Source organism: Copadichromis virginalis, linkage group LG4 (genome assembly GCF_057382275.1).
Source record: "Copadichromis virginalis isolate Kocher_CV1m ecotype Utaka linkage group LG4, C_Virginalis_male_GT1.1, whole genome shotgun sequence".
Classification (NCBI taxonomy): Eukaryota; Metazoa; Chordata; class Actinopteri; order Cichliformes; family Cichlidae; genus Copadichromis; species Copadichromis virginalis.
In genome coordinates this window covers 5,865,051-5,890,708 of record NC_140621.1, presented here as the reverse complement: position 1 = coordinate 5,890,708, position 25,658 = coordinate 5,865,051, and the positions used below count along the sequence as shown (strand labels likewise).

At 42.6% G+C, this 25,658-nt stretch overlaps 1 protein-coding gene and 1 long non-coding RNA gene across 2 annotated transcripts in view; both read left to right on the top strand.

Annotated features, from left to right (window-relative positions):
• The window catches only part of LOC146710663 (uncharacterized), a 312,796-nt gene that overhangs the window by 214,034 nt on the left and 73,104 nt on the right, over positions 1 to 25,658 (top strand). The window lies entirely within an intron of this gene.
• On the top strand, positions 1,909 to 18,605 carry LOC146710666 (retinoic acid receptor alpha-B-like). The gene is made up of 9 exons (XM_085453293.1): positions 1,909 to 3,036; positions 12,269 to 12,423; positions 12,860 to 13,001; positions 13,805 to 13,965; positions 14,078 to 14,254; positions 14,388 to 14,592; positions 14,693 to 14,760; positions 17,527 to 17,617; positions 17,877 to 18,605. The coding sequence occupies exons 1-9, from the start codon at positions 2,838 to 2,840 to the stop codon at positions 18,128 to 18,130; spliced, it is 1,452 nt and encodes a 483-aa protein (XP_085309419.1). The 5' UTR covers positions 1,909 to 2,837; the 3' UTR covers positions 18,131 to 18,605.

The window sequence follows — 25,658 nt, the reverse complement described above, 5'->3', positions numbered from 1 at the left end:
TAGAATATAAAACATATTTAGAGTTATTTTTTTATTTATTCTTTGCTACATAATTCCATAAATCTTGCTTCATATATTTGACATGTTCAGTATCTATCTACAATGAAGAAAGTAGTAAAAATAAAGAAAAACCGTTAAATGAGAAGGCGTGTCCAAACTTTTTCCAGTATCCTTGTCACAGCACCATCTGTCATTACCTCCTACACAGTCCAAAAGTCCATTTACTGCTCTTTATCTTTATGAAGTTGCTTTTAAGCAACTACTTCATATTTTTCTGTATATTCAGCACATAGACTCTTTATTCTTGACAGTATTTATTTATTTTTTATGTATTTGTTGCCATTTATAATGTAAAAACGTGATATGCTCAAGTCCTTACACAATAATTTAATATTGTAGTTGAGATTTGTGTTAAATGTATTTTTCTGAGTCAAATAGCATAAAACATTTTATTTATTAACCTTGTTGTTTTTTGTGATGGTTAGCAGCTGCTGTTCTGCTTTTCTGCTGACAGATACTGCAAATGTAAGTTGACAGAATAATGGATAGACAGAGGCTTAACATTAAGGTTTAATGTAGGTGTGCGCGCTCAATTAAATCCAGCATTTATGAAAGCATATTTTTTTGTCAGCTGTTTTCTATATTTGTTGATGTCACTGTCGAAGCCTTCTCATAACCCTACAAAAATGGATTATAGCTCAGAACATAGGCATCAAATATTTGAACAGTGTAAAATAAAAGTTTAGTGCACACAGAGCATTTATAGTTTATGGTCCCACACTGCTCGCTTGCGTCAGTTGACCAGCAGGTTTTAGTGCCTGTTGTTCCAGACCGGACAGGCTTTCTCAGTTGTAGCTCCTAAACTCTGGAACGGCATCCCTCAACAGATCTAGTCACCTACCTGATAACAGCACCTCCCCACTGAAAACACAGCACCCCTGCTTACCCTTTTCAGGTTAGGATTTGGTGCAAAACACAGCTATATCCAAGACTTGCCCAAGTGTATCTTTGAAAAAAGATGTTTGTTTGTTTTTTACAATGATTTTTCATTTTTACTATAGTGCTTTAATGGCCTCTCAGTTACTTGCTGTGCAGCAGTTGTTCAACATTTGACTATGCTGAATACTTACAGCAGATTTTACAGTATCTTGATACTGAATTCCGTTAAAATGGAGCTTACATGATTCCTTGTCCCCTCATTTATTGAGCCTGAGTAAATACACTTTGGATGTAGAACATTAGTTTATCTGACAATTCTCTTGGAATAAAAAGTGAAATATATATTATAGCTGAAAATGTTGTGCAAGTAGAAACTTAAACTATCACAAAATGTAAACTGCATCTCAAAACTAAGTATTGGCTCTGATACATGCCCTCCATAGAGAAGTTACTAAAAAGATTCAAACACTGAAACTTTTTCAAATAATAAAATCTAAACTGAAATGAGAAAATCCATTATGGAAACTCATTGAAACTTAAATGAATTTAAAAAAAAGGATAAAACTTAATTTAAAAATTGGAATATACAAAGCTAGAATAACCGAGTGGTAGAAAAGAGGTCTTTCTCACACACTCATTTCTTTTAAGATAATCTAGTAAAGGGAAGTTGGGGAATGGCAGTGGGCCAAACTGCTGCAAGTGAATTGTTCAGTGATTAAAATGTACTGTTTAAATTTACTCCATTACCAAACTGTTATGGGACAGGCAAATCTCCGAAAGCCCTTATATGGGGGCAAGGGAAGCCACGATTAAGATCATTTCCTTTAACTCTATACCCTCCTCCTGGTGGAACAAAGCAGGTAGGTTTTATTTGGAGGCTCGCGCATGACAAGTAGGGGGAGCTCGTGCGCAGCTGGTGTCTCTCACCAACCAGAAAGAGAGCGAGAGAGAGAGGAGAGAGAGAGAGGGTGGGGGGAGAGAGAGAGGCCGTCGGGTACAGAGTGGGGGTTACCACAGGACACTCGTGTACCGCTGCTGGACCTCAGCTACTAGCAACAAGCAGCGCTCCTGACTGCCTCGGATTATCTCTCCAGCTTTCCTCACCTCTGGATATTCTGCTCTTTACATATACAGCAGCAACTTCAAAGTCCCACACCGCTCACATTTGCACATTTGGGCTTTTTTTCGGTTTTTTGCGTATTTTTGCTTTTAATGCGTGCACTCTCTAAACCGGAGCGAGCGACGCACCAACCGACCGGACCGATTTACTTTAAGGCTTTGGTTACATTCATTGACAGCGTGCGTGGATTTCAGGACAGAGTGTACTGGCTGTGACATTACGGAGCACAATGTCGGTGAAAAAGACTTCACCTGGGTGGCTTCAGGGGCAAGTTGTATGACACGATATATTTAGCCTAATAGAAAATAGGAGCTGTGGATCAGCGGACGCAGGCGGCAGCCCACACTCACTATGAAGTAAAACATGACACACGACTGTGTGACGGTGCGAGAGGCGACTGGAGCGACAGTGTTTCTCTCCCCTGGCTTTTAGTCTTTTCGTCTTTTCAGGGCTTCGAGGTAGCAGCGGCACTTGGGTTGTTAGCACTTGTAGCATTTGGACTGTAGCGATGTTTAATTTGTGAAAGAGACACAAAAGAATACATGAATAACATCACAAAAGACGGCAAAGTTTGACTGTTAACTACGTTTGTCCGAAGCCTGAAAGGTCACCGGGAATCCTCCTCCTCCTCTGGCTCCTATCAGTCTGTTATGAAGATGTGAACTCTTCCTTCCCTCCGCTCCTCTTTCTCTCATCGCCGTCCAGGACGCTTTGATCTTCTCCCCCCCTCCCTCTATTTACCACACAGAGACCACATCCCGACTCCCGCCTCTCGGAGATGTACGAAAGCGTGGATGTTGTGGGTTTAAGCCCAAGCCCCAGCAGCCCAAGCACGGGCTCTTTTCTAAGCATGGACTACTACCACAGACCCCCGGGGCTCGGGCCGGAGAAGGGACTCTTGTCCGTTGTAGGAGGACTCCAGCGCCCCTTTGGAGGGTCTCTGCTGACCGGCAGGCACTGGAGCGGATCCAGCCACTGTGAGTGAGACAAAGATTATTTGTCATGTTGGAGTTTTACACAGAGCGCTGCATCATCGGCCATAGATCTGTAGTAGTACTTAAATGAGTTAGAACAAGTACCAGGGGAGTGCAGGATAATCCAGCGCTCATGCTGGAGTATTCTTGTCAGCTGAAGGGAATGAGTACATCCGTTAGCTGAGGCCAGCTGGGACACATGCCAGCATCCTCTTCGAGCTGCCACGGTTTGTTTTTAGCCTGCTGAATGAGAAGTGAGGACACAGCTACACCATTTAGCTTTTCTTAGCCAGTGTCCTTAATTAATAACGTGCTTTAAAGTCTTTACAGCTTTTGTGAGCTTTTGGTCACAGCTGTCACCTGTGTGTCAGGAGGGTTTGGACAAAAATATAAAGACATAAACTGGTCCCAGCTGTTTCACTTTGTCATCGCGTTTCCTCTTTTTCAATTGTAATTGACACATGCTGTGTGTCATCTCGGGCTTTAGCTAATTTTGATCAGTACCTTTTCACCACTTTCAGACATTTTTTTTAAGCCAAACTTTGAGTTATGAATTAAGAATGCGCTTAATCTACCGATTAAAATTGTGGTTTGTCGCAAGTGTCCATATTATAAACTTACAATTCTATAAAGTGTTCATATAATCGTACATTTATTTATTTAGTTACCAATGAACTATTGGACACACACACTTGAAACTGAAACAAACGCAGATTGTAAATAAAACTGGGATTAATGTTTTCGGTAACAACTAAGGCCCGTAGGCATCTTTTATTGGTATTATTTGTTCATTTTGGTTATATTGTTTTTTCCCTTTTCAGCCCAGGACAAAATCTTTGTTATTGAAGTTAAAAGTCTTTAGTGATTTAAAGTCTTTCAGCCCATTGTCACAAAATCGCTACACTGATCTGACACAACAGACAAACCATGGTAACTGACATCATTACGTGACGTTGTTGCCCGTTGATATTTGCGTCCATGGTGCCATCAGCCAGTTAACCTCGGTGTGTCTAAACTGTAAAGATATGAATGACTGATAAAGAATATTCCAGTTTATGATAATGACTCTCCTCTGAGTTTGAGTATCATGATGACGGCGTCATTTTGGTGCATAATGGCAAAACCACACATGTATGAGATGTGAGTGTGCATGATTGTCTGTGTGTGTGTTAGCCCTGTGACAGACCAGCGACCTGTCCAGGGTGTACCCTTCCTCTCACCCTAAGCTATCAGTGTGTGTGTGTGTATATGTGTATATATATATATATATATATACATGTGTGTATAATATATACATACATGTGTGTATATATATATGTACACACACATACATAGTATGCATAAGAATTTTGCTTTAAGAAGTAATCGGGGGAGGTGATGGCGCACTGTTTGGCCTCAGTTGTGGAATAATCTTTGCTCCTTACCATATAAGGTGCATAAATTTACCATCCAGACACTTTGATGCTTCGATGAGGTATGATATGTATGCAGAATATCAGTTTCAGCCATTATGTGCCCTGCTGACTGATCTCAGGGAATTAGATGTGATTTACAGTGGCCGGTATTCATCTGTTGTGTCACCTCCGTTTTGCACTGGCTAAATGTTCAGTGATGTTTGATATTAATAGCGCTGCTGCTTTCACTTCCTCCCTGGTACAAAAAGGGGGACAAAAACAAACTCAAACTGTAGAGACATCAGCTGTTGGCCGAATATTGACCGCAAATGGGTCAGGTAATTGAAACAGATTGGCAAGTAAATAGCAACAACAACTAGAAATAAAATCTCGGTATCTACTAATGCAAATTGTTGATTTGAAACACTGTTATTTACCTAGAATTTCACAACTGGTGCATCCCAGTTGTGGGAGGGTTGTTAAAGCCTGCTAAAGGTCGCATTCACTCGGGATGGGCTGCGCATGTGTCACAGGACTAACACGAGAATATATAAATACATAACTTCATTGATATGATTCGATAGTGTTGCCCCACCCCACTGTGACATGGCTGAAGCACTAAGCCTGAGAGTCAGACTGTAACCCTGTGGTGATGCTGCAGTGATGTCACAGCTTGCACAACTGAGTAAAAGCAATAAAGAGGAAAAGTGCAAAGTGGACTCTGGTTAGCTGGTGAGAGGAGAGGGGGGGCATATAGGAACAAGAGAGGAGCGCTCGTAAATCCAGGCTGTAAAGATGGGGATGGTTGCCCTGTGTGTGTGTGTGTGTGTGTGTGTGTGTGTGTGTGTGTGTGTGTGTGTGTGTCTTTGCGTGACTGGAATGAAGAGTGTCAAAAAGTTCAAAGGCCAAAGGCTATACACAGACCCAGGCACACATATTCAGCAACAACACAGAAGCTGTGTGTGTGTGTGTGTGTGTGTGTGTGTGTGTGTGTGTGTGTGTGTGTGTGTGTGTGTGTGTGTGTGTGTGCGCGTTTGTGTGTGTGTGTGTCCCTCTTCTTGAATGTTTGTTGGGTGTGATCCAGAGCAATGACTCACTGACAATTGGGAAGTGACCTACATCTCCCCCTCCCTTTATTCCTCCTTCTATCTAACTCTTTCTTTCCTGTGTCAGCTGCCCAGTCATCATTTCTCTGCACTGGATGACCTCTCTTTCTGTCTGTTGGAGGCAGTGATGCACACACACGCGCACACACACACAGTCACATTCACAGTTTGTCTGGGAATGCAAGGGTATGCTGGCCAAGTTTAACTGAAGTGTGCAAAAAAAGAGAAAAGAAAAAAAAGGTGTTTTTTGTATTCCTGTGTGTCGGTGTGTATCCTATCATACAAATGTTAAAGAGTAGTCATGGAAACCTACTTATTAATTGATTTGCTTGAGACACAGTCCTCTGCTATACAAACTCTTGGTGTACAGTTCACATCTTCATGTCCTGGTCTCATCACTGGATGCATGAGAAAGAATGGAATGTAAACCAGCCACAGGATTAATCAAACAAACACTTTGTTGTTGTTTCATATTCGTAACATGCTAATTATCGCTCATATCCACTGACTGTATGTCAAAGATGGACACGGCTACTGATTTTGGACTCTGCATTTTTAAGCCTGAAGGTCAGTGCTTTGGAGCTGCGACTACAGTCGAGGCCAAAATGTTGGCGGTAGAAACTTTGACTTGTATAGTTTCCAAATGCCTTGATTGCATTTCATGCCGAAAGATTGTCACTTGCTGAAATTTAGTCATTGCAAACTGTTGAGTAAGTTTTAAAAATGTAAACTAGATAAGCTTTCATATGGTCATTTATTTCTATTTTTTGTTTTTCTGAGAAAATGTTGACTGCCAACTCAGTGGGCTAAGTTTCTGTTGTGGCGATCCACAGCTGGATCCTTGCAGAGGGTCTCTTGAAGGACATAGTTGAGCTTCATCACATTGGACTACAGCTGGAGACAGAAGTCCTTGTTCCGCTCTGGAGAACTACTGCGAGCTGTGTCACTCTAACCTGGATCTGCAGAAAGAGGAGAACTGGTTGACGTGCTGCCACAGCTCATTGGCTGCAGAGCAGAACAACGACTGTCGCTCTCAGCTGCAGTGCAAGACATTGGAGCAAGAGTTCATTCACAGAGCCAGCAGAGAAGAAGCTGTTAGTGCTGTTACGCCTGAAAGTAGTGCACTGTGCAAGCCTCCGTACATATTTCAGGATGTCAGTCGGACAGTTTGAGCTCTTGTTGGCAGAGTTGGGGCCACATTTGAGGAGCCAAATAGATCATGTCAGAGATCCGATTGACCGGGATATGTTCAATACCGCTGAGCGTACCGCAAGCTACAAATGCACTTGTTGCCAAATGCAGCGTTCTGATTGGTCAGTCTGTCTTTTGGTCTGTTATTTACATTAAAAAATAAATAAATAAATAAATAAATGCAGCATAAAATCAGTTTAACAAACTTTGAAATATGAATCTTAGGCATAAAATTCAACCGTAAGGCCTTTTATAGTTCAATGTGGCAAGTGTGTGTAATACAAGCTGTCCTTGTGGTTGCGTTATGTTATTAGGTCAGAGTGAGCACATCATTGTGTAGTCACTGCTTTTTGGCAATACTGGATTTACAGGATTGTTGATAGTTATGAAATAACTTGATTTAATCATTATTACACAATGTAATAAGCCAAACACGAACATCGTCATCCCATTCAGTGCAGTACTTTCAGCTGCAGGCTTACAGCAGGTAGTTCTGCATGTTTGGTTTGTCTCTCATTCAGGAATCAAACCAGGGAGCGTTCACTTGTTAGACAATCGTGTAAGCCAGCGGTCCCCAACCTTTTTTGCACCACGGACCGGTCAGACAATGTGAGACAATATTTTCACCGGCCTTTAAGGTGTGACGGATAAATACAACAAAATAAAATGACAGGACCAAGACAAAAACTGTTGTATTTTGTAAATATAATAATAAACGCGAATTCACTGTGTAATTGTGTAACTTTATTAGCATTAACAACATTTAGAATAACATCCTCCTCTCTGCCCCTTAATGCTCTCTGGTCGCTATAGTAACACGTAAATATTTCTTTCAAAATAAGACACACAAGTTAATGGTGAAAACCCTGAAAACCATGAATTTCACCCCAAACCTCAACTCTCGCGGCTCGGTACCAAACGACTCACAGACCGGTACCGGTCCGTGGCCCCGGGGGTTTGGGACCGCTGGTGTAAGCCACGTCACTGCTGATTCCAGCTGCAATGAGCTTTTCAGTACAGCTCGTTATCATTGTGATATGGAACAAGATGATGGAGGAATTTCATCCATATTGCTCGATTAGAGGTGAAACGAGCTAGTGTCTAACCAAGAAAATTCTTCAAAAGTAATAAAGATGGTATGAAAGTCAAGTTTAAGAACTTCCTGGTTGCCGTCTCTCTGTGTTTCTGGTCTCTAAGCTGGCAGATCACACTCTCTATTCAGCAGAGGCTTGCTGGCGCCATGACATGACTGCCTGGGGCTCCCATTTAACAATATTTTACATCAGATTGGTGAAACGGCTCAGCCCAGCACTGGCTAACATTTCATGCTGCTGCTGCTGGTCGTGAGCTGACCCCAGTACACAGTTTGGCTGAGCACACCAGACTCTGAAGGGTTTAACCATTTGTTGACCTGAGTAAACCTCAAGGCTCAAATTAATATGGGCTTTACTAGGTAGCTGCAGGTGTTAAACTAACTTTTGGATAAAGTTTTATTTCGTATGTGTGCACAGTGCAGCTAGAAAAGCATTTCATTGTGTGCGTCTGTACTGCATCGGGACAGTAAAGCTAACGTTCTGGTTCAGGTTGGAAAAACTTAACCAGAGGATCCTGATAAGAAACAAAAGAGGTGATGACTAACTAAAGGGCTGATAAACCGAACACACGGCCCAGCTGGCCTCTCATCTTATTGAGACAAAAGCTCTTATCTCATGACCATAGAGCTTTAAAAGACGATCTTTTCTCTTCCTTAAAGGTACAACTTTAGTTTGTGCCTTTTTAAAGCGAACCAAATGTATACTGATACTCCACCCAAATCACTACAGCTGAAACCACCAATCTATTTTTGCAGCAACCGTTAAAGGAAACTAAATCATCATATTTATAGGAATCATTTCAAAAGTAAAAGAGAAAAAAATGTGTACTTTATAGCTTCTCAATGGAAAGATTTTTGTCTGTCTGTCATGATCACTTATGAAAGTATTTGTAATGTAGTGCTATGTGTGGTTACAGTGCCATAACCTCACTTCAGATTGTACTTGAGAGGGCCACCTGATTCTATTTTGCAGTTCATTTGAACATTTATTATTTTTCACATCGGTTGAATGAATGGATACTAAAAAGTCACAGAACAAAACAATCAAATGTACACTGTATGTATATCAGAGTGCCATTTTAAGCCTTTATTCACATTTCTTATTAAATACATCATATTTAAAGTGTTTATGAAACACTGACGAAGGTCACACAGGCTGAAACGTTGTAACTGAATAAAATATTATGGTAAGCAGGACTGTCTGCCGAGGTGCTACTATATATTTTCCTGTCTGCACCTGTCATTGACTCAGTTGTGCAGAGTTTCCTAAAAAGAAAAAGTGTTTATAAAATGAAACGAGGCACTTGGTGACATATTGCATGCGAGATGCCAGATCAGATTGCCGTGTGTGGCTAACGCTGGCAGCAGCAGTCTTCATGTAGGTTAAAGTCCACATGCTGGTGCAGAATGTGGTTGCTCTCTGGTCGAGTGGTTATTCTTCAGCTCTCTGTGACATGTACATTCTGCTGTTCGTTTTCTACATCAAAGCCGTGCAGGTTTGCTGGTTAGGACAGCTTACTTTGCACCCACAGCTCTGAGGGTGAGGGCAGCAGCTTTTCCACGTCTGGCCATCCTAGTCACGCATATCCCCAAACAATGTGCCTGATAGGAAAAACTCATTTCACTCCTCTTTATAGAGTAACTTGAGAGTGTTTGATACAATCGGGTCTTTAGAAAGAGTTCTCTTGAGTTTTTGCACATGGGTGGCAAAATGACGCAGTGATTACCTCACTGAAGGTACTGTGTCCAAGTTTCCTCTCAGCTTTTTTATAAGCCTCCTGTAGTCACAGGCTTAAAAGGACTGGAAAAACTGTGATTAGTTGTAATTATTGGGATTATTCTTTGCAAAAATGAGCTAAAAATCCTCTGCGGTCAGTAAGTGTGTGAAGACAGGAACCATGGAGGTCACCAGATGCTGAAGTTTCCCTTCTTGAGAAACTTGGCCCAACATTTACAGCAGCTGTCTCCAGTTGTTGGTTCCAAAATTCCTAAAGTTTTGATTTCAGGAAATTAAAAGTCTTTAATATGTTTAATAAGTTTATTTTTTAAATTTAAATCCAACCCCCCAAAACACTGTGACATAAAAAGATCTGTTTACTTAAATCTTTGTCTTATTGTTTGTTTGCTTTTTTGTAGAATTATTTCAAATGAATAACTGTAGATGTGCTCAAAACTGATCAAAACACTAGCATCTGTTCCTAAATCAAGTTGGAGACCCGTCTTTGGAGATGCCCTCTTACTCGCTTATACAGTAAAGACCTTTGCCCTCGTTTGGAGCCACAGCTCCAGCGCTGCAGTGTGTGTGTGTGTGTGTGTGTGCGTGTGCGTGTGCGTGTGTGTGTGTGTGTGTGTGTGTGTGTGTGCGTGTGTGTGTGTGTGTGCGTGTGTGTGGACACACTGCTGCCTGTGGCCGTCATGTCCGACACACTGAAGCAGAAGTGGAAAGCAATAGGAAGAGATTAACAAACACAAAGATGAAAACAGAGAAAGAGGCACTTGGTAAGCAGAGGGGAGGGAACGCATGGCGAGAGGCGGGTCTGAGTGAGAAGTTTAAAAGAGGTCAGACGGTGCTTCAGGGAATGCATGGCTAGAGTGTCAGTGAGAAGAGAGCAAAGGCAAATAGAGGAAAGATGAAGTGAGGAGAAGATGGAGGAATGGTATGATGCGGCAGAGGAGGAGGATCTCTGCGTTTCTCTCTGTGTAAACAGAAGCACAGCAGAGTAGAGGGGAGTTGAATCTCCTCCATAGAGGAATGTCTGGTATGGCTACTAAAGGGGGAGGGTAGACGTGTGTGTGTGTGTGTGTGTGTGTGTGTGTGTGTGTGTGTGTGTGCGTGCGTGCGTGCGTGCGAGAGAGAGAGAGAGAATGTGTTAGGTCAGAGGAGGCAAAGTGGGAGAGGGAGTAGGGTTTGTTAATCTGAAGGGCCGAGACCTCCAAAGTAAATCACCGTTGAAGTTTACCTTTGAACAAAACAAGGCGTCAGCTTTGACAGAGACTCAGGAGCAGAGCAGCACTTAGTGCTAACACACAGCAACTCTGATCAGCAGGCTGATGTGATCCAGCTTTGTCGGGCCAAGTGTGTCCGGTGCTGGATGGTTGAGCTGATTACTGTGAGTTTGCTCGGCTAACATCATCTCAGAAGTTCCCTTAAATATAAATTATAATAAATATCCATATTAGTTTGTTTTGTTTTTTCCGTTATTTGTTTGCCCACACCAACCAGATACCCATGGCCTTTCACTATCTCACATTTAGGGGTGAGGAATGTACCTCAAAACGTTTTCTGTGATTGCAGCAGCTGCTGTTGTGGCAGCAACAACAGCATTACAGTGCAAGACTACAGTGATAGCCAGTAACTGAGGGAACTTATCCCTGTAACTGTTCAGGGCATGCACAATGTTGTCGCATTGAAATAAAATATTATTTCGTACCTTTAAGCCCTCCTTTAACACTGCATCAGTAATTTCCATCCACAGGTAGAGTATGACTAGCGAGTACTCCAGTGATATCTCCTCCTCACTTGCTTTCATAGCCTGATTGTACTTGACGATGTATTTTTGAGTGTCCAAAAAGGAACCAGGTGAGGGATGAGTTACTATCCCAGGTGAGTAGTTTTTAGCCTGAGCTCTGGGGAATCCCCAAAAGAACGAGAAGTTTCCTTCAAAGGGTGGCTGTGCTCTTAGAGATAGCGTGAGGAGCTCGGTCATTCGAGAGGAAGCTGGTTGAGTTGAATTAGGCGTCTGACTAGGATGCCTTTTGGACACCTTGTAGGCGAGGTGTTCCGAGCAAAACCTACTGGGAGGAGGTCCCGGATCAGACCCAGGAGGGAGTATATATGTTGGCCAGTTTGGGAACAACTCAGTGTGCCCCCAGCCCTGGATGAGCTGGAAGACGTGACCAAGGAGAGGGAAGTTTGGGCTGCTCAGCTGAGACTGGTACCCCTGTGATCTGAACCCAGACAAGGAACATTGGATGAAAAACACTGATGGATGATGGACGGGGTGGCTATAGCTCAGGAGGGTAGAGCAGGTCATCTGCAGATCAGAAGGTGGTTTGATTCCTGGCTCCCTCAGTCTCCATGCCAAATATCCTTGAGCAAGATACTAACCCCCACTTGCTCTCTGATGCATACATCAGAGTATGAATGCGTATGTTAGCTAAAGCACTGACAAAGCATAGAGTGCTTGTGTGTATAGGTGAATGAGGCGTGTTGTATACAGCGCTTTGAGTCCTCCAGGAGAGTAGAAAAGCACTATATAAGAATAAGAATCAGTCCAAAAAAGGCCACATCGGCACTAATAAATACATGTGTGTCATAAACGACTCCACTCAGTCACTTGAAGGTTAAAGAAAAGTCTCCTTTCAGACAGGCAGAGCTCCAGGATGACATAAATGAGGATTATTTGCTCTTTGTAAATTGTAGCCTGATTGCATGTAAATCTCTTTTGCAGCCATAGAGACCGAGAGCACGAGCTCAGGGGAGGACCTGCTTGTCCCCAGTCCTCCCTCACCTCCTCCACCACCTCGTATCTACAAACCCTGCTTTGTCTGCCAGGACAAATCATCAGGATACCATTATGGAGTCAGCGCCTGCGAAGGCTGCAAGGTAGGCAGCGAAACATAAGCACTTGAGTTTGGAAAACATGCACACTAAGCCACAGTGCTCCTTCTGGCAGCAAAGAGGTCACGACCTTTATGCCACCCGAGGATCTCTAAGCCTCGTGGCTTCATCTAATCCTGTAGAGACACACAAAGGATCTGTCTGTGCAATTAGTGTCTGCTTTGATATTGCTGTGTGTGTGTGTGTGTGTGTGTGTGTGTGTGTGTGTGTGTGTGTGTGTGTGTGTGCTTTGATGTGCTTGTGGTCAGACTCATGTTCTGTTAGACCTCCGCCCAGCAGCCCATCAGCTGAATGAGTCACTTCAGGATTACACTTGTTACAGTTGAAATAATTCTGCAGTTTTCATTCCAGTTCCAGCTCCTGCACACGCTCACAGCGCTTTCTGTTACCCTTTTTCTCAACATCTGTTTCTCTCTGTCAGGGTTTCTTTCGGAGGAGCATCCAGAAGAACATGGTGTACACGTGCCACCGGGACAAAGTCTGTGTCATCAACAAAGTGACGAGGAACCGGTGTCAGTCATGTCGACTGCAGAAGTGCCTGGATGTGGGCATGTCTAAAGAGCGTGAGTACGGGCGCAGGTTGATTTTTGTGGGTGTGTGGAAGAAAGGGAGCTTCTTAAGCAGGCAAATGCTTTAAGTTGCTTAGAGGTCTTGCAGTTTTACTCTTTGGGGTGGCTGTGGCTCAGGAGGTAGAGTTGGTCAGCTACTAATCAGAAGGTCGGTGCTTCAATCCCTGCATTTCAGACTTATGTGAATATTAGATAGGAAGCACTTACAGGGGGTGTATATGTGTTTATGGGGAAAGACTTTTCCTGACTTCTGGGCCTCAGTGCTGTATTCTAACCTTGTTGTTTGTCTCCCTCTGGTGGTCGTTCCTAGTTAACACATGGCCCTGAAAGCTTTAGTGCTCCTGCATGTCTATGCTGGCTGCTTTTTCATATCATTTCATAATGCACAGCGTGTGAACCAAGAATCAAGTCAGTATGAATGTAGTAGATGTGATTATACTCATTTATTTCATGAAAAGGAAAACTTTCCCTTACCCTGGTCTGGAACAGATGCTGTTTGGCAGATTTTGCTTCCTGTGAAAAAAGAGAGTGGTGTTAACTGTAAGCAGCAGTTTCAGACATGAACCCCCGTTTAGTGTTGAGTCAATCTGCAAATAAAAAGAAACTTAATAATTTTGGACTTTTAGGGCTAATTCGTGAAACAGTCTCCAGGCTAGTTGTTTCCAGTCCATGTGCTAAGTGAAGTGGCTGCATATTAAACGGGGAAGTATTTCAGGTGTCCGACGTCTTACGGTGGAGATTCTTCATGGGGATGAATGTTCTCAGCTAAATCCTCTCATCTTCATTTCCATTCCAAGTGGTGCGAAATGACCGAACAAAGAAGAAGAAGGAAGAGAAGAAGCAGCCCGACACAGAGCTCTACGTCCTGTCAGCAGACATGGAGCAGATGATCGAACGAGTTCGCCGGGCCCATCAGGATACATTCCCCTCCCTCTGTCAGCTGGGAAAATACACCACGGTACTCACACACACACACACACACACACAGACGAGCGTATGTGAGTTCAAAAACTGAAGGTCAAAAACTGATTTTTATTCAATCGGCCTTTGGTTTCTCTTCTATCCTGCAGAGCAACAGCTCGGAGCAGCGCGTGGCTCTGGATGTGAGTCTCTGGGACAAGTTCAGCGAACTGTCTACCAAATGCATTATTAAGACAGTGGAGTTTGCTAAGCAGCTCCCAGGTTTCACCACCCTAACCATCGCTGATCAGATCACGCTGCTCAAAGCCGCATGCCTCGACATACTGGTGAGGATTTCCTGCAAGCTGCAATAAACAATTTCTCACAAACAGACGTCGCGGATGGAAACTGAACGCCTCTGACACGTCGGCCTCCGTTATAACAAAGAGTTACTAAACAGATAATGAATCCTTTTCCTAGATTCTGAGGATCTGCACCCGCTACACTCCAGAGAAGGACACCATGACCTTCTCCGACGGCCTCACCCTCAATCGTACTCAGATGCACAACGCCGGGTTCGGACCGCTCACAGACCTGGTGTTCGCCTTTGCCAACCAGCTGCTCCCGCTGGAAATGGACGATGCAGAAACGGGGTTACTCAGTGCCATCTGCCTGCTCTGTGGAGGTACTGCACTGTGTGTCGCAGCAGCATGAGTGAAAGGAAAGACAAAGGAGACATACTGACACTGAAGCGATGCTTTGTGTTTGTTATTTGTTTTTCACAGATCGTCAGGATCTGGAGGAATCAGAGAAGGTGGATATTCTTCAGGAGCCGATGCTCGAAGCTTTGAAGGTTAGACTTTAAGTTATTACTCGACTTCCATTCTTGAGCATAAACTTTGCTGTACAAAACTAACGTGTGCAGTTGAACAGATGTGCGTATCTGTGTTTCTGCGCTCTAAGCACAGTGTGTCTTTACTGAAGGCACAAAGCTTTAAAAGGAGTTATCTTAATAAAGTGACATTTGGCGCTCATGTTCAGGACACACGCCACTTCACGCGGCGGTGTGACTCACTGATGCGCACTGATGGAGGAGGAGGGAGAGAGAGAGAGTGTGTTCAGCTGACAGGATAGAGATTAGTAGCTGCCCACGTGTGTTGAACTAGTTTCAGTGGAGAACAATGATTGGTCATGAAGAGCAAGAGAGGAATCCTGAATTTTACTTGTTGTAGTCAAGTAATCAGTTACTTCAATGCTACTGTATAACCCTAAATAACATTCTTTCCATTTATTTAAATTAGAGCTGGGCGATATAAGATTTTTTCATATCACGATATGTTTTTTTCATTTCAGGCGATAACGATATCTATCACGATATAAGCCAAATAACTATATTTGTAAGATTTAAATGTGCCGTTGCTCACAAGTAAAATGTGAAATAATCAGCAGCTTGTTTTTATTTAAATATTATTTCCCATAATAAGTTCAACAGGGTAGATGTACTTAAGGAACATGAGACTTTTTCAGATAAATAAAGGCAAATATTGCAAACTACACAAAAGGCAGCCGCTAAAGCGTTTAAGTTTCAAAATAGAACAAACGAAACAGACTAAATTGTCAATTCCACTTAGAAACAAAATATTAATTCTAAAAATAAATCTTAGTTTGTTTTACAGAAGAACAGACAAAACTGACTAACTTTTGTCAATATCAAATAAACTGAGAACTAAAAGGAAATTCTCAATCTCTCCTTGTTGTATAGCTGAGCTTTTCAAACAGTTTTAACAGTTACTTCAGTCTGACAAAAGCCGAATGACGAATTAGCGCTTCCATTCAGAGATTGAGCTGCACCGCTTTATTGTATTTCCAGACTTGCTTTCGGCACATTTACAGTGCACGCTACTCTGTTTGTTGTCAGACTTGAAATAGCCGAAATACCTTCACACTACGGAACTTCTGTGGCTCTTCTGTTCGACAATCTCTCCGGCGTTGGAACCGTCATCTGTTTTCTCTTCGGTCACGCGCTCGGTTGATTTTTCTAGTCGGCACACTCATTTCCTCCATTACCCGGGCGGCACGGCGGCTGGCTGCTTCCCAAACAAATACACATGTGCGGCTTGGCACTTGTGCTGTACGTAACAAGTCACGTGACGTGACGTTGCGGCTGTGATTGGTTCGGCTCTGGTTCGTTAATTTGGATTGGCTGTTCTTCTTCTTCTTCTTTTTTTTTTTTAAGAGAACAAGAGCGGTGAGGCCTATCACAATAGTTTAACTTTTCTATCGAGAAAAAGTTATTTCGCAATACATATCGTTATCGTTCTATCGCCCAGCTCTAATTTAAATACTTATTCCATCTGTGCATGAATATTTTACTCCATGAAGACTTGGTGCTTCTTTCTTGGTTTGTCCGTAGTGTAAACTGCTCTTTGCATTTCTTTGGTTAAAGCTGTTTATTTGTGTTTGGAGAGTTTTAGCGTACATCAGTGCTGATTAGAAAACAGCTGATGGTTAACTGCTGATGCACATTCTTAAACACTAATCTCAGGAGTGCTCTGACCGGCATCATTCAAGCAGCTCCTGTTGGAATATCAAAGAAAATGTTGAGATGCTGCTTATATTCAGTTCACTTCATTTCAATTCAGTTCAGCTGTGTTTCTATTGCACCGAATCACCACAACAGTTACCAGTGAAAGTAAAGATGCAACATTAACCCCATCAATCAGAGACCGGGCCTATCCTGATGTGCACATTGGTTCGCCGTCCTGGGTTATGGGGCATTACGGTTAATCGGTTGTGTGTAAATACATCAGTGTGTTACAGCGTGTATGAGTTTCATTCAATTGTTCCTACTAAACGTGGTGATATAGCCTCAAAATCATGTCTCAGTATTTGAAGAATATTTCGACAACACAAAATACTGAAAAACATTTTCTTGATACTTGGAGTCTGCAGGCATCAGCAGTAAAGCTAAACGAAGGGCTTTTAAGTAAGCACAAATAGAGCTAAAATGTGTTTTCCATGGAAAGTCACTAAAAACGTGTAGAGTGGTCCCTCGCTACAACGCGGTTCACCTTTTGCGGCCTCGCTGTTTCGCTGATTTTTTTGTGCCATTTTGCTTTTCTTTTTTTCTTTTTTTTAACAGCACATTGTGTTCTGCGTCCTGATTGGCTGCAGACCATTGTCAATCAATCTCGTGCTGTGTCTCCTGTCCAGTACAGAATGTGTTCAGCTTGTCAAATGTACATAAATCTTTGATTGCTAGCATTGAAGTCCTGCGCTGTATGTTTGTAAGTTCCCCCCCCCCCAAAAAAAAAAAAAAAACAGCAATGTCAACTAAACATTTTGCACCATCAAAGGCACCTGCGGGTTTGGTTTCATTCTATAATACTGGGCTTATTTTTCTACGAAGGTTTGAGTGTTAAACAAGAGAGAAAAGTGTGAAAGTGTGAGGAGTTTTACAGCCTTACAACATCTATAATAATTGTAAGAAATAAAGCTGACTACGTCACGGATTTATTTTTAGAACGTAACTCCCGCGATAAACGAGGGAGCACTGTACATGGGTATTATCGTGGAGGATAACACCTCTTCCTAAAATGTTCATCACCTGTGTCTGTAGCTCTATGTGAGGAGGAGGCGGCCTGACAAACCCTGCATGTTCCCCAAGATACTGATGAAGATTACTGACCTCAGGAGCATCAGTGTTAAAGGTAACACATTTACACACACACACATTAACTGGCAAATACTAACCTCTTGTGTTTGAAACAAACATTGTTAGAGCTACAGCTGGACTCATGATCTTTCTTATCTAAAATGTAATGGTGGTTTCCCAGCAGTGCATTATCCTTCATTAATATCTAAATGAAAAGTAAATGAATTTTAAAGTTTAAGAATTCATTCCTCCTGTGATGTTTTATTCCACCAAGGCCGTTATGCTGACCTTCTCTCTGAAACGCTTTCTCTTAGGAGCAGAGCGAGTGATCACACTGAAAATGGAGATCCCTGGCTCCATGCCTCCTCTCATCCAGGAGATGCTGGAGAACTCTGAGGGACTGGAGGGGCACGGAGCAGGGGGAGGAAAAGGAAGAGGAGGAGCCAGGAGGGAGGTGGAAGAAGAACCGGGAAGCTGCCGTTCGAGTCCGATGCACAAACCGGTCCATTTTCCCAGCCCGAGCCCCGTTCCCCGCTCCCCCTCCTCTCCTTCCCCTCCCTCCACCTGAGGCTCCACAATCTGCAAACAGCAGTAGAGGAACTTGAGCAGAGCATCTTGCTCCAGGAACTTTCTGGGTTGTTGGTGACCTGCTTGGACTGCTTGTGTTGACAAATCATGGTTCTTGATGTTAAATGCAAAAAAGCCAACACATTTCTTTTTAATGATGTATAAAAAGCTGATGACATGGACAGACCGAACAGAATTCCTCATGAATCAGATTTCCTTCAGTGCAAAAAGTCACGTGCTGTATAGTTGGGAGAATTATTGTGTGTAATATAGTGTATATATCAAAGGCTGTGAAAAAAGAAGAAGCTGAGACTGAGACAGGCTGATACAAGAGGTTATTTTCCTAACTGTACATATGTAAATACTGTATTTTTCCCAGCACAGCTAACCAGCCTTCACCTCACCAACACAAATACACTTCACCTCCTCTCTTCTTACCGCTCACAAGGATAAATAAAAATCTTGGAGACTTTGTAGATCATCATCATCAACTTTGGATTATTTTCAGATTCAAGTCCAGCAAATTAAAGTAGCTTCAACAAACTGTGAAACACATAAAATTAGTTTTATATAATAATAACCTGTCTTCCCCGTTGGTGGACATTATCAACCAAAGCAGAGTTGATAGACGTGTCATCAGTGACATCACGAACATCTAAATGTTCAAGCTGTGTTTTGAGGCTGCAGTGGTGCCCTTGAAGTATTGTTACAACTGAATTCATTTTCAGTGGTCACCGTATGTACAGAATCACCAGTCAGATTAACTGTTTAAGAGGGTTACCATCTTTATGACAAAATAAAGCTTTAATCTAATTTAGTTTTTCCCCTGGGAAGTTCTGCTTCGAACACCATGTTTGCCACTGCAGAATTCCCCCTAACTGCAGCTTCAGCACGTGGAAATATGCTATACAAAAAGCTGCCAAACAAATGTTCCATGTATGTAGGGAGGGCACTGGCCACTCTGTAAAATTTGCTGACCCCCCCCAGTGGCCCCGCCCCCGGCAAGACTGTGTTATGTTGGTAATAATTCTAAAAAATGTGAGCACGAGAGAGGAAGACACCCTACAGTGGGTTTAAACATTAACTCAGGCGCTCCTGGTTTGTATGCCATCAAAAGAAAATACCATTTGTTCTGTAGAGGCCACTGCAGTAGAAACATGTTTTTGTCTATCAGTGCCCGCCTCCCTCACTGCTTTTTGCTCAGTTGTTTTTTATTGTGTGCACCTCTTGATGTCACCGTCTGTTTACACAGTGTTACTGCCTCACTACAACTTCCCTGCTGTCAGGTACAATTCATCTCTATTTCAGTGTCCCCTTTACTGTCTGGTGAGGCAACACTGGAAAGTCTCACATACAGAGCATTCAATAAAGAAGCGTCACTCTCTTATAAATTGTGAAAATATGTGTTTTTGTGGTGCAAAATGCTAGCAGGCAGGGTGTAGATGCAACGCTATAACCAAGTGGCAGGCATAGCATACACTGTGCTTAGTTTGGCCTGAAAGTCCTCAGGTCAAAATGGGCGCCGCCCCCTAGGATGGTCAAGAATGATGAAGCTAAGATACTGTGGGACTTAGAGATACAGACAGGCAAACTGGTGATGGCTAACCAACCTGACAGTAGTGATGGATAAGCAGAGGAAGCTGTATTGATAGATGTAGCTATACCAAGTGATAGCAACATCAGGAAGAAGGAACATGAAGCTGGAGAAATACCAAGGGCCAAAAGAGGAGCTCAAGAAGATGTGAAGGCAACAGTGGTCCCAGTGCAATTGGAGCACTCAGGGCAGTGACCTCCAAAACTGGGCGAGTGGCTCCAGCATATTGCAGGAACAACATCTGAGATCTCTGTCCAGAAGAGCTCAGGCTGTGGCTCAGGCAGTAGAGCAGATCAGCTACTGGAAGGTTGGTGGTTTGATTCCTGGCTTCCCCAGTCTGCATGCCAAATGTCTTTGGGCAAGATATTAACCCCAAATTACCCTCCGATGCGTTCATCGGAGTGTGAATGTTTATTAGTTGTACTTGAGTTTATGAGTGCGTGTGAATGTGGCATGTTGTATAGAGCTCTTTGAGTACTCTGGGAGAGAAGAAAAGCACTATAAGAATCAGTCCATTTACCATTTACCAAGAGTGCAGTCCTGGGAACAGCCAAGATACTGTGCAGGACCCTCCCAAGCCTCTGGTAGAGGACCCGAGCTTGCAAGATAAAGACTGGCCACAACTCGAGTGTGAAATTTATTAGACCAAATAACATCACTGCTTCTTTAAATAAATAAAATAAAATAAATCTCAACATAATAAATAATTTATAAGCAACATGGAGTCGTGTCGTGTTCATGTCTGAACTTTGTCTGAGGCACAATTTAAAAACTTATATTGGTATTAATAAATATTTTAGAAAAAGAGGATAGGAAATTGGTATATCTGTCAAGATTAAATTCAGAGGTTTTTTAAAATAAAAATAAAAAACATCAGTCAATTTTAACAGAAGGGGGCAGCATTTCATCAGAGCGCCTATCTAAACGTTTTCAGGTTTTCTGACTTTTAATGTTTCTTTTTAGCGCCATTATATAGCCAGTATAAATAAAAATGTCAATTTAAGTCAGTTTTATTTATGTAGCACAATATAATAATAGGAGATGACCAAAAGTGCTTCCAAAGTAAACACATTTACATTGCAGGTCTACAAAAACCCAATTTCAGACCACAACAGTCACAAGAGAACCGGTTCTCTACAAGAACTAGTTCTCAATTCTCATCTCTACTAGTAAGAAATTAATAAGACAAATGTTCACAGTAGACGTAACAAAACCATGAAGCCTCAGATGTGAATAAAAGCAAGTGAAAACAGGTAACGGGTCTTTATAAAGCTATTTCTCAGTTGTTTGACAAGTTTTTATTGTGGTGTTGCAGTCAATTCTAGACCCTGGGGGCAATAACAGCAAAGGACAAGGTGCCTTTATCTTTTAGGTGAGAATGGGAAACTGTTAGAAGATGCTACGAGGATGGTCTGAGTTCCCTGAGGCAAAAATCTGTAGTTTAAAAATTGTGATAAATTGTATAGCTGAACCATAGAGGAGGTCTATAAACAAATTATATAATTTTGAATTCAATCGAAATTTCACAGGCAGCCAGTGCAATTGAGCTTAAATGGGAGGGGTGTGTTTTTCTTTGTACCACACAGCGGGGTTTTGAACCATCTTCAATCAAAAAAAGAGCGAAACTGGGCAATCCTGAGTTACAGGGAGTGCAGAATTATTAGGCAAGTTGTATTTTTGAGGAATAATTTTATTATTGAACAACAACCATGTTCTCAATGAACCCAAAAAACTCATTAATATCAAAGCTGAATGTTTTTGGAAGTAGTTTTTAGTTTGTTTTTAGTTTTAGCTATTTTAGGGGGATATCTGTGTGTGCAGGTGACTATTACTGTGCATAATTATTAGGCAACTTAACAAAAAACAAATATATACCCATTTCAATTATTTATTTTTACCAGTGACACCAATATAACATCTCCACATTCACAAATATACATTTCTGACATTCAAAAACAAAACAAAAACAAATCAGCGACCAATATAGCCACCTTTCTTTGCAAGGACACTCAAAAGCCTGCCATCCATGGATTCTGTCAGTGTTTTGATCTGTTCACCATCAACATTGCGTGCAGCAGCAACCACAGCCTCCCAGACACTGTTCAGAGAGGTGTACTGTTTTCCCTCCTTGTAAATCTCACATTTGATGATGGACCACAGGTTCTCAATGGGGTTCAGATCAGGTGAACAAGGAGGCCATGTCATTAGTTTTTCTTCTTTTATACCCTTTCTTGCAGCCACGCTGTGGAGTACTTGGACGCGTGTGATGGAGCATTGTCCTGCATGAAAATCATGTTTTTCTTGAAGGATGCAGACTTCTTCCTGTACCACTGCTTGAAGAAGGTGCCTTCCAGAAACTGGCAGTAGGACTGGGAGTTGAGCTTGACTCCATCCTCAACCCGAAAAGGCCCCACAAGCTCATCTTTGATGATACCAGCCCAAACCAGTACTCCACCTCCACCTTGCTGGCGTCTGAGTGGGACTGGAGCTCTCTGCCCTTTACCAATCCAGCCACGGGCCCATCCATCTGGCCCATCAAGACTCACTCTCATTTCATCAGTCCATAAAACCTTAGAAAAACCAGTCTTGAGATATTTCTTGGCCCAGTCTTGACGTTTCAGCTTGTGTGTCTTGTTCAGTGGTGGTCGTCTTTCAGCCTTTCTTACCTTGGCCATGTTTCTGAGTATTGCACACCTTGTGCTTTTGGGCACTCCAGTGATGTTGCAGCTCTGAAATATGGCCAAACTGGTGGCAAGTGGCATCTTGGCAGCTGCACGCTTGACTTTTCTCAGTTCATGGGCAGTTATTTTGCGCCTTGGTTTTTCCACACGCTTCTTGCGACCCTGTTGACTATTTTGAATGAAACGCTTGATTGTTCGATGATCACGCTTCAGAAGCTTTGCAATTTTGAGACTGCTGCATCCCTCTGCAAGATATCTCACTATTTTTGACTTTTCTGAGCCTGTCAAGTCCTTCTTTTGACCCATTTTGCCAAAGGAAAAGACGTTGCCTAATAATTATGCACACCTGATATAGGGTGTTGATGTCATTAGACCACACCCCTTCTCATTACAGAGATGCACATCGCCTAATATGCTTAATTGGTAGTAGGCTTTCGAGCCTATACAGCTTGGAGTAAGACAACATGCATGAAGAGGATGATGTGGACAAAATACTCATTTGCCTAATAATTCTGCACTCCCTGTATAGTAGAGGTAACAAAGGTATGGATCATTTTTCTAATGCCTTTAGTGCTAAAGTTTACTTTAATTTAGTGATGGTTTCTGATTGGGGGCAGCAACCCTCCACAAAACTACTGGTTTAATCGTTAAAAAGCAAGTAACTGTCCAAAAAAAACTCCAACATTTTCTTGTTTTGCTATCTGGGTGGTTAACATTGTTGTCTCACAGCAAGAAGGATACAAACCATACTGTCATCTAAGGTCATCTGGGTGCTTCAGCTTCCTCCCACTGTCCACAAATATGCATGTTAGATCAACTGGTGGTTGTCTGCCCTGTGATCAGTGCTTTGTTCAATGAGGTGCTCTGCCTGTTGCAGGGCCCATGCCTGACAGGGGCTCCAGACAAGAGTAGAAGATTCAGTTTTGTTTTTTGTGTGAATATTATTGCCCTGTCAGCATAAAATAATGTTTACATTAAAACGTGTTCGTTTTCTAGCATTTTTTCATTTTTTTTTTGGGAACAAATGAAAAAATCCAGTCAGCCTCTGACCCCACCCCTCCTTATTTCATGTTTTGGTTTGGTCCACGTGCTGATTCAGAGCGCTAGAGCACATAAAGCTGTTTGACTTTCCCACTATTAGAAAAGAAAATAACGTGTTTATGTTTTTTAGCCAACATGTAATTGATCACAGATCAAACCTCTGGCTCAGGGCTAGATGTGCCACTCCCATCACCCCACACTCACCCTCTTGACAGTTAACCAGCCGCACCGATATCTGAAGATGTAGGCGAGTTCTTTTCTGTCTAAAATCTGTCTGATTGCTGGATGCCCTGTGGGAAGTTTTCATTTGTCTTCTATGCACATAATATATTATCATTATAACCCAAATAAACAAAGAATTTTTGGAGAAGTGTGTATTTCACAATGTAATACTTTCAGGCTTTAGGTATGTCTTTCAATATTAAAGTGGTCGTGGCCACAGTGATATTTTTTCACACAGAATAATAGTGAACAACATGTATCAGGTAAAGACAGGTAGAGTTATCTGGTTGGTGAGAGTGGGTTCTAACTTTGTAATAGAGAAAATAGTGGAAAATTTGACCCCGCAAACCAACTTCGTGCTCCAGACAGGATGTGTTCTGTTGGTTAAATAAAAGTTAAACTGAATACTCAGAATACTTTATTTGTCACGGTCTGGCTGGCAGACCGTGGGGATGTGGGGAAAGGAGGACCCAAAACGCAGACTCTGCGATGCAAACAGTGCTCTTTATTTACAGTGAAAAGCTGTAAACACAATAACTCCCCGTTGCTCCCTCGAACCCCGTGTGCGTGCTTCCCTCCGATATCTGTGCTCGTGCTCCCCGCTGTTGTGTTTCCGCACCCCCGTGCGTGCTGCCTCTCCGGACCACTCCTCCTCCTGTAGGGAAACCAGAGACGCAGCCGTCAACACTAACCCTCGGCGGGCATATACGCACACCACAGACCTAAGCTAACACACACTGACTTGGTAAGATAACTCAATGATCCCGCGTCGGTGGGAGCTCCAAGACTCTCCTAAGTAGCTCCCCCGACGAGCCCTGATCAGCGGCAGGTGTGTGGCTTCGGGTGTGGCCAGTCCCTCCGCAGGGCCACACCCCTCAGGCCTGCAGGTGGCCGAGCTCCATCCTCCAGGCACACCCGCAGACATACACACCCATACCTCGCCTAAACATATGAGTGGGACACAGACTAACACAGCACAGAGAAACACACATATGTACACGCACAGAGAAGGGGAAACGACACCAAAAATACATAATAATAATACACAGGTCCATGACTGCCCAGGGATCCTGGGTCGCCCAGTCCCAGGACCCTGACATTATTAATGCCTAAGGAAATTATGTGGTTACAGTTGCTCCATGACATTAATAGTTACAGACTGAACTAAATTAAAACCAAAACCACCGTGCTTGATGTGCATCACTGTATCACATGTCTGAAAATTACTGAATAAGTCAAACATGAATGGAGCATTTCTTCATCAAGTTAGAACGACAGTAGCGTGATGAACCATTTCTTAAAGCAATATGCAGATGAGTTCTTTGCTGACTTTTCAAGCTTTCATCTAGAAAGAAGAAGTTGATCTCTACAAGCAGCTTATTTTGCACATTTGTCTTCTTGATAATTAGCTGTTCTGCATTTTTTGACAAAAATGCAGAACAGAGAGAGAAACTGATGACCCTGCTGCTGATGCCCCATTTAAGATGGTATTTTTTCAGTACTATTAGGGTATTGTTGACTATGCTAAACTCATAAACTGAACTGATGAAGTTATCATTATCATCAGTAATCAGTTATCATTGTGGGTTTTGTTGATTTAAAAAGAAATGGATTATATTGGTAAATGGTAAATGGCCTGCATTTGTATAGCGCTTTTCTAGTCCATAGGACCCCAAAGCGCTTTACACTACATTCAGTCATCCACCCATTCACACACACATTCACACACTGGCGATAGCAAGCTACATTGTAGCCACAGCTGCCCTGGGGCGCACTGACAGAAACGAGGCTGCCGGACACAGGCGCCACCGGGCCCCCTGACCACCACCAGTAGGCAAACATGTCATGGCACAGTGGCCCGTGGAAATGGGATAGACTCAAGTGCAGATTCAAAACCGGAGGCCAGGGGTGAGGTGTAACGAAAAGAGATTTTATTTTACAATGCTCAGAGGCTAACAGAAAGTGCAGACTAGAATCAGTGAACATAAACT